This window comes from Helicoverpa zea, chromosome 30 (assembly GCF_022581195.2).
Source record: "Helicoverpa zea isolate HzStark_Cry1AcR chromosome 30, ilHelZeax1.1, whole genome shotgun sequence".
NCBI classification, from domain to species: Eukaryota; Metazoa; Arthropoda; class Insecta; order Lepidoptera; family Noctuidae; genus Helicoverpa; species Helicoverpa zea.
In genome coordinates, this window is record NC_061481.1 from 6,075,698 (window position 1) to 6,085,550 (window position 9,853).

General features: G+C 39.0%; 1 protein-coding gene across 1 annotated transcript in view; it reads left to right on the top strand.

Moving 5' to 3' along the window:
- LOC124644546 (regulator of G-protein signaling 7-like) overlaps positions 1 to 9,853 on the top strand; it is a 31,868-nt gene extending 22,015 nt beyond the window's left edge. The window contains exons 10-16 of the mRNA XM_047183987.1: positions 31 to 193; positions 907 to 1,020; positions 2,118 to 2,246; positions 3,776 to 3,904; positions 4,603 to 4,666; positions 7,170 to 7,262; positions 7,662 to 9,853. Coding sequence (XP_047039943.1) covers positions 31 to 193; positions 907 to 1,020; positions 2,118 to 2,246; positions 3,776 to 3,904; positions 4,603 to 4,666; positions 7,170 to 7,262; positions 7,662 to 7,727 — 758 coding nt within the window. The 3' untranslated portion in view covers positions 7,728 to 9,853. The remainder of the gene's footprint in view (positions 1 to 30; positions 194 to 906; positions 1,021 to 2,117; positions 2,247 to 3,775; positions 3,905 to 4,602; positions 4,667 to 7,169; positions 7,263 to 7,661) is intronic.

Consider the following 9,853-nt stretch of genomic DNA (forward strand, 5'->3'; position numbering starts at 1 on the left):
TTTTGAAAATGGTAATTTTTTCCCTTACAGGAGAAACATCCCAACCCGAGATCACAGTGACGTGTTTACCCGAGTCGGGAGTCAAACCCCCGGCCACTGTAGAGCAGCAGATAGAAGCAGCCAAGCGACAGGTGGCCATGCTGCGAGCCAGGCTCGAGAGGCGCAACGTGCGAGTCAGCAAAGTGGCTGACATGTGAGTATCCGCCTAGCCGCTTAGTTAACAGCCTGGCCAGTGTGTTATTACGGCCACGGTAGAGCAGCAGATTGAGCCATTTTATGAGAGAATATTGACCCTAGGGCACAGCTTAAAGAAGTTGGAGAGTTTAACAGTAGCTTCATCATCCTCCGAGCTTTTTTCCCAACTATGTTGGGGTCGGCTTCCAGTCTAACCGGATGCAGCTGAGTACCTGTGTGCCACAAGGAGCGACTGCCTATCTGACCTCCTCAACCCAGTTACCCGGGCAACCCGATACCCTTTGGTTAGACTGGTGTCAGACTTACTGGCTTCTGACTACCCGTAACGACTGCCACGATCAGATCAGTGTGTCTCGCAAATTTTTTTCGAGGGCTCGTTCTGCCTCTTGCAGACAGACTTACTAGTCTTAGTAATAAGGTTCTGTTAAATAATTTTAGTAGTGAACCCCTATTATTTTATTTATTACTAGCCCATAATGTCCCACTGCTGGGCAAAGGCCTCCCCATCCCGCTTCCACACTTCTCGATCCCTCGATCGAGTCCACCAGTCCCGACAGTAGGCGTCCAGTTCGTTACGCCATTTCTTCCGGGGCCTACCCCGTCTGCGGTGGCAACGGGGTGACAATAGTGACTGAACCCCTAAAAACGAATTTTCAATTTATTAATATTCCAAACCCTAATAAAATCTAAATTTATTTGTTTTAATTCCAGGTTCATAGCGTACTGCGAGCAATACGCGGAATACGACGCGTTCCTGACGGCGCCCGAGTGGCCCAACCCCTGGACCAGCGACACCACCGACATGTGGGACCAGGAGAAACAGTGGTATGCTTACACTATATTATATCGGGGGTGTCGTTCATAATCACATTAAATGAAATGCGTTAATATACTGGTTAATATATGTCGATTCACACAAAGATAAAAAAAAAATACGTAAAAATAAAAAAATGCATTTTTCAAACAAAGTAAATAGAATAAAAATGTGCGAAAATTAGAACACCATATAAAAGTCAGTCATTACAAACAACTGAAATTCTTCCTTGAAAACTGACAGCTGTCAACTGATCAAAACATTCGATACTCCTAACTTTATCTCTGCTTTACACATGATGTTGTAAATTATAAAAACGAGAAATGACTCCTGTGGCTAAACCACTGAATGGATTATTTTATTTTTTTTACAATTCGCTATAGAATATCATGAAGTACATGTGATAGAATTTAATGTGACTATGAACGACACACCCGATATATGCTTAACTTCAAAGCTATTGTTTATGAGTCATATTTTGGATTTTATCCAGGTTCACCCTTATTTGGTCGAACAACGTTTGGTATAATATTACTACATCGAACAATGTTTAAGAAAATCATTACTTTGTATAACATCGTTCGACCGAATTTTCAGTTCGTCGAATATTGATTTGCTATAACAACATTTGCGCTAATGATCAAAAGGTTTGATGTAATGTTTTGATGGTATAATATGTATTTTATCGAATATTGTTAGGTCAGGTTTTTTTTTATGATAGGTTTGGTTAGGTTAGGTTAAATACGGCGTGGCGTTAATTTGATAGGTGAAGAAACAATGTTAGTTTATAGACGACTAGCTGTTTCCCCGCGGTTTCACCCGCGTCCCGTGGTAACTACTGCCCGTACCGGGATACAATATAGCCTATGTTACTCGCAGATAATATAGCTTTCTAATGGTGAAAGAAATTTTCAAATAGGACCAGTAGTTCCTGAGATTAGCGCGTTCAAACAAACAAACAAACTCTTCAGCTTTATAATATTAGTATAGATGACTTTTTTGCAACTAAAATTCGGCGAAGTGATTTTCGACGAAACGTTGTTCGACCAAACAAGGGTGAATCATTTATCCAGGCCCTAAATTAATATTATGTTTGTCTGTGTTACAGTAAGGAGCCACTGCCGCTTCGCCGCGTCCGGCGCTGGTCGTTCTCCCTGCGCGAGCTGCTACAAGACCACGCCGGCCGCGACCACTTCGCCAAGTTCCTCAGCAAGGAGTTCAGCGGGGAGAACCTCAAGTTAGTACTGTATAGTTATCGGCACGAATCTTGAGCTCTGACCTACTTCTGCGCAGAAGTGATTTATTAGCAACGAACCAATCCCGAGTGACGGCTATGACGCGATGCGCTGCGGGCCAATCACCGCTTTACCCCGCCCCCGCGCCTCACTTCATACCACCAAAGGGACCCAATAAATTACTTCTGCGCAGGTGAAGGTCAGAGCTCAAGATTCGTGCCGATAACCATAGCTGTATATCTAGATAAAAAAAGCAGCCAAGTGCGAGTCGGACTCGCGCACGAAGGGTTCCGTACCAATATTTAGAAAATGAGCAAAAAAAATCACGTTTGTTGTATGGGAGCCCCCCAAAAATATGTGTTTAATTCTAGTTTACAGTATTTGTTGTTATAGCGGCAACAGAAATACATCATCTGTGAAAATTTCAGCTCTCTAACTATCACTCATGAGATACAGCCTGGTGACAGACGGACGGACGGACGGACAAAGGAGCGAAAACAATAGGGTCCCGTTTTATCCTTTGGGTACGGTTTGGGTGGGGTACGGAACCCTAAAAAATACGCTGGCCGCGGAGGAGGGGGAAATGGGGGTGATGGAAAGGATAGGGGATTGACGCGGGCAATGGGGAAGAGAGGGCGTTGTGGACGACGATGCCTGGCAGGAGTATGGGGAATTGTACGAGGACTGTGTAGGATTGCGACGGGGGCTATAATAAATGATTATGGCGTCCACGGCCGATTTCGGCTACGGCGGCTGTTCTCATTTTAAGGAGATCAACCAGCTGCGCAGGACATGTTATAGTGCACGAGCATTCGCTTGGACACAGGTGCACTCACTATTCCTTCACTCTCATGGCGCGATGGGACGACAATCCGACACAACGGGGGCTATAGGCGTATATGGGGACATGGAGAGGAAATTATGTGGTTAAATGAATAGGAGGACGGTGAGACATGGGGGATGTGACAAGGTTAGTGAGGGGACGCGAGCAGTGGAAAGTTGGGGACATCGACCGTGAAGGGAATTTGATCGACCAATATATGATTTCACAGACCCTTTATTACAAAATAATACATGGACATTTGAAGGGTCCTTGAAAGACTGAAATAAAACAATTTTATTTCTATTTATTTATTTAGAACTACCTATTGCCCGCGACTTCGTTCGTGGTATAGTGACTTCCGGCAGATTTTTGGTTTGACCAATAGATGGCGCTGATGTCCGAAAGTTTTTTTTTTTTTTAATAAAATCTATCCTGTGTCCTTTGTCAAGTTCCAACCTATGTCTGTACCAAATTTCACACAAATCAGTTCAGTAGTTCAGGTGTTAAGAAAAGACAGACAGATAGAGTTACTTTCGCATTTATAATATTAGTAGAGATTCATTTGATCTTATTTTTTTTTTCTTAGCCGGTATTTTCCCACTGCTGGGCAAATGCCTCCCCATTTTGTCTCCACACCTCTCGATCTTTTGAGTCTTCCCACTTCCCATTCTTTTGATTTTAATATGAAATGTTTATTTCTGTTCCTAGATTCTGGCTGTCAGTGCAGGAGCTGAAAGCTTTGCCCATCCGTCGCGTGTCGACACGAGCCAAGGAGATTTGGAAGGAGTACCTCGCGGCCGATGCACCGTCGCCTATCAATATCGATGCTGCTAGCAGGTACATTAATACTTATACTGTTACAGCCTTTTTATAGTCCCACTGCTGGGCTGCGGCCTCCTCTCACACGGAGAAGGATTGAGCGTTAATCACCACGCTTGCTCAATGCGGGTTGCTGATTACAGACTTTATAGTCCAGGTTTCCTCAAGATGTTTTCCTTCACCTTTATATCAGCCATTGGTGTCTAAGATATACTTAGAAAGTACATACAAACTTAGAAAAGTTGCATTGGTACTTACCTGACCTGGAATCGAACCCACGCCCTCATACTCGAGAGGTTGGTTCTTTTACCCACTAGGCCACCACGACTTTTAATACTTATATCCCACCAAAAATCCGTGGAATTGTTTGAACTGTGAAAGTTGTCCGTGAATGCAAAAAGTTTAAGAAACACTAATATAAGGTACTTTTTATCCATGAACGGGAAGTAGGACCTCAAGAGACTCTGTAATATCTCCATACGGGTGGTGTATTCAAAGACCTGTTAATTTTTTATTGCCATATAACCATACAACACAAAAGTACTTAAAACTATTCGCTGATTAAGCGCAACGTACTTATTTGTTTGTCAATCAACCTTGAGTTACAGAATTTGTTCTTATATCCTTACAAAACGAGTAAAACATACTATAATTCGGTGGTTTTAAGAAACTGATTTTGACAGTGAACTTGAATCTAAATTTTTATATTATTTCAGGGAATTAACTCGACAGAAGGTGGAATCAGGCACCGCCGACAGATACTGCTTCGATCAAGCTCAGGTATGTACAGTAGACCGCACATCAGTGGTAACTGTCAAGCACCTTAACTCAATAGTAATAAGTACGATTTTCCTATAAAACTGTTACCACTGACCTGAAGTTGACTGTACTATATATGTCACCGTAAGATTGCAAACATCGTTAGATTACAATCTATCTCGAGAAATTGTAAACGGTCGAATTATTGGACTGTATCACGGAATCTCGAAGTTCAAAATGCCGAAGTACTGAAGCCATAAAGTACACAAGATCGATGCACGTGACTTAGAATGTACGCTACATCGAAGTACTGAATTGCGAATGTTCATGATACCGATGTACGGAATATCGAAAGTTTGTTATAGCGAAGTACGTGATTGCGATTGTTCTGAATCCCGATGTACGGAATATCGAAAGTTTGTGACACCGAAGTACCTAATATCGAAGGGTTTAAAATCACGGAATCTGCGGTAATTGGTAATATCAACCGGAAATGCTTTAAATATCGTATTTTGATCAATTTCCAGTAAAAAATGCATTGCTTTAATGTACTTGTGTTAAATCTACGAGATCTTATGTTGTTATTCCACGACTTTGTTTTCGATTTCTGTCGTGGTTCACATTTATTCATCATTATTTGCCGAGCCTTTCCCAACAACCACCCACCCACCTAACATTGTATTGAGGTCTGCATTATATTGAGCCTAGCCTTTCCCCAACAACAATGTTGGGGTCGGTCTACGAGATCTTATGTTGTCGCTCCTTGTAAAACATTGATGCTCCCCTGGCCCCAATACAATGCTGAAAACAAAAAGTGTATATAATATATAATGCAGACCTCAATACAATGTTAGGTGGGTGGGTGGTTGTTGGGAAAGGCTCGGCAAATAATGATGAATAAATGTGAACCACGACAGAAATCGAAAACAAAGTCGTGGAATAACAACATAAGATCTCGTAGATTTAACACAAGTACATTAAAGCAATGCATTTTTTACTGGAAATTGATCAAAATACGATATTTAAAGCATTTCCGGTTGATATTACCAATTACCGCAGATTCCGTGATTTTAAACCCTTCGATATTAGGTACTTCGGTGTCACAAACTTTCGATATTCCGTACATCGGGATTCAGAACAATCGCAATCACGTACTTCGCTATAACAAACTTTCGATATTCCGTACATCGGTATCATGAACATTCGCAATTCAGTACTTCGATGTAGCGTACATTCTAAGTCACGTGCATCGATCTTGTGTACTTTATGGCTTCAGTACTTCGGCATTTTGAACTTCGGGATTCCGTGATACAGTCGAATTATTGTGAACCGTAACATCTGATTGCAATTTAACGCATTATTTTTCGCTATATTATAATCTATCGATGAGAAATTGTCAACTGTCCGAAAGCTCTCCCTCATTGGTCAGTCTTTTTGTAAGATCGACCAATCACGACCAGCCGTTCTGTTCCCATGTTGGTTTATCGTTCAAACTGCTTTACTTTGGTTAATCACAGATAAATTTTACATCCTCAACACTTTTATATAACTAATTCTGAAGATAAATAAAATAAAGATATAAGTTATTTTCAACAGAAAATCAATTTATAATCACGAAAACACAGTTGTTTACACAATCGACAACAAACGAAATAAACAAACAAAATGGCGAAAGCCGGAGCGGCGCGGGGGCACATTACGTTCTACCAATCAGCGCGCAAGATGCATTCCGTTCTGCGCCAGTTGACAATTTGACCGCTTTACATTGATAGATTATAATATAGCGAAAAATAATGCGTTAAATTGCAATCAGATGTTACGGTTCACAATAATTCGACAGTTTACAATCTCTCGAGATAGATTGTAATCTAACGATGTTTGTAATCTTACGGTGACATATACATATAAAACCAACATCATCATCTGCCGAGCCTTCCCAACTATGTTGTGGTCGGCTTCCAGTCTCACCGGATGCAGCTGAGTACCTGTGTGCCACAAGGAGCGACTACCACCTATCTGACCACCTCAACCCAGTTACCCGGGCAACCCGATACTGGTTTACCCCGGGTTAACCGGGAAACCCCTTGGTAAGACTGGTTGTCAGACAGTGAGGGTTTTAATTTTTCTTTTTTAAAGTCAGTTAAAATAATGCGTCCCTATCATATTATTTTTTGTGTACATCCTACTTATATTATAAATGTGAAAGTTTGTGAGAATGTATGGATGTATGTTTGTTATTCAATCACGCAAAAACGGCTGGACCGATTTGATTGAAATTTGGTATGTAGATAGGTGATACCCTGGATTAACACATAGGCTATTTTTTATCAACACACCACGCGGGCGAAGCCGCTGGCGGAAGCTAGTAACACAATATCTTTTACAGTGGATTTTTCTTAGTAACATCGTCTTTCAGCAAGATTTTAATCAAAAATTGTCAAGTTTTTCCGGACATTAACCGGAACAAAAGTACAAACATACAATATTCTCTTATTGATATGAATAAATAATATATTATGTTTAGGCACATGTGTATCATCTGATGAAGTCTGACAGTTACTCGCGGTACCTGCGCTCCGAGATGTACAAGGACTATCTCAACGGATCCAAGAAAAAGGTACGTTTTACTATTTTAGATACTTCTTTTTAGGGTTCCGTACCCAAAGGGTAAAACGGGACCCTATTGTTTTCGCTCTTCTGTCCGTCCGTTCGTCTGTCACCAGGCTGTATCTCATGAACCGTCATAGTTAGAGAGTTGACATTTTCACAGATGATGTATTTCTGTTGCCACTATAATAACAAATACTTAGAACTAGTATTAAATAAATATTTTGGAGGCTCACAAACGTGATTTTTGCTCATTTTAAATAATGGTACGGAACCCTTCGTGCGCGAGTCCGACTCGCACTTGACCGATTTTTAGCAACCCTGTTCTTTTCGACTTACGTAAGCACTAGTATCAATTATAACTTTACTAATATTTTTAAAATAAACTTTAATGTATTTTATTTTTCAGACATCAGTGAAAGGGATTCGCTCAATTGTATCGTTCACGGCGCGTAAAGAAACATCAACTAATTAAGGAACGCTACTTCTTTAGTTCTATCAAGAAAACATCACTCCCTTTGTCCTAAGAAGGGAACATGACTCCTCTTGTCCTAGCAAAGTAAACATGTCTCCTATAATCCTTACAAAGGGACACACGGCTCCTATTGTCCTTATTATAAAAAGGAACATTCATTTTGTTCAAAATAAGGAACAGTACTTCTTATAAACAAAGCAACTTGACTCCTAATGTTCTTAAAAAGGAACATGACTCCTTTACTACCGATCCCAACATTGAATCTATCTGTTGTTTTGCCTAATGAAGATAGAAATTTGTCATTACTTGTATGTAGGGCTGCTATCCGTCCGGGTTTCCCCGGATTTGTCCTAGTTTGGAGCCCGTCCGGTAGCCGCCCGTGCAGGGTTTCAGGAAGTGTCCGGGGAAAACCCGGACACTTCATGAAAGGAAGCACCTCATTGAATTTAAGTATTATGGTAATAGTAAATGGATAAAAATAATGTCTTGTTTTGTTTTCGACTTTGTCCGCGAAAAATATGCGATTTACAAAAAATATCCGGGTTTTTTTTGAATTTTTGTCCGGGTTTGGTGAAATTGGAGATCGTAGCCCTACTTGTATGGAGCTAATTTCTAAATTCTATCTTTAGTAAGCAAATGACGAGATAGATTATTGGAAACGGTTCAACTCTACAACGGCACTAGTGTGCCGGAATTGATAATACTCATTGTTGTAATAAGAATTATTCATAAAATCTATAAAAATGTATGAATTTCAAAACGGTCAAGTTCGAAAGGGTATATATGAAGGATAAATGTTTTAAGTGAAGTTAGTAAAAAATATATTACAACTAAAATTTCTATTCTTACGATTTTATTTTTAACTTGTATGTAAGTATGAATCTGTCTGTAATGTGTATAAAAATCATTTTTTGTTCGACCTATAATATGAATACATATATTTATATACCATCTCCTGAGCCTTTTCCCAACTATGTTGATGTTTTTCCAAAATAGTTGGGAAAAGGACTCTATTCTCGAAAAAATATATAGCCCAATGAAAGTATATATTATTATGTCATTTCAAAATTATTCTTCATTGAAATTCTTCCTTATGCGGAGAAGAATATTGAAAAAAAAAATACATGCAAACATGCATAATTTATAATATGTAAAAGATCTTATATATTATCTTCTTTAAAAGTTCAGAAACATATGTATTTAATTAATATTGTGATTTATCTAAAGTAAAGAAAATCATAGCAGGACCTTGTCTAAATTAGAAACTAGATATTAATGATAATTAATAATTTTATTATAAAAAAATACTTAACTCATTTTATTCATTCACTCTCCATACCAAATCCCATCCGAATCTGTTCAGCCATTTTACCGTTACAGCGTAAAAAACTCATTCATAAAGTTGTGTAGTTTGAATGTGTTTCCTCTTAACTCGAAAACGGCTGAACCGGTTTAGATAAAATTTATGGTGTAAGTTATAAAATTAGTTAAGTATTTTTTAATAATAAAATCTAAATGAATGTCTCAAATGTATAGAGGCTTTAATGTTTTTCTGTTAATTGTAATATTTAAATTTAAATTATAATGATATTAAACTCGACAAGTGACTGTACATGCATCAAACTGCAATAATTTAGTTGTTTTAAGTAGTTTTAAATATTTTGTTTCCGAAAAAAAGTATGAGGTTGCAACTGATTTGTGTTCCAAAAATTCTGGAAACATCGATTAGGAACTATTTGCAAAAATACAAAAAACAATAATAGGTACATAGAATTGTGCACCAAAAAGAAAAAAAAAAATGTTCTAAATTCAAAATATGACAAATGAGGTTTTTCTTAAGGTGACATTCCGATCCCCATGCCTGTCGCGTGCTGCCGCCGATCGACTCCTGTGCCAATAGTAAACTGTAGGTATCGAGCCTTCCGTAGTCGGCCGCACGCGACTTAACGCTCGGGTCCGAAATGCACCTTTACTGAAACCTTGTGAGATTAGACTACATTGGTTACAATGTGTTATTAAATGATATTGGTTTTAAGCAATTTTATTAAAGCTGGTTTTCAAACAAATATGTGAGGAACAAAATCAGTTGCAAAAAGCAAAATCTAAAGAAAATGACTAAAAAGAAA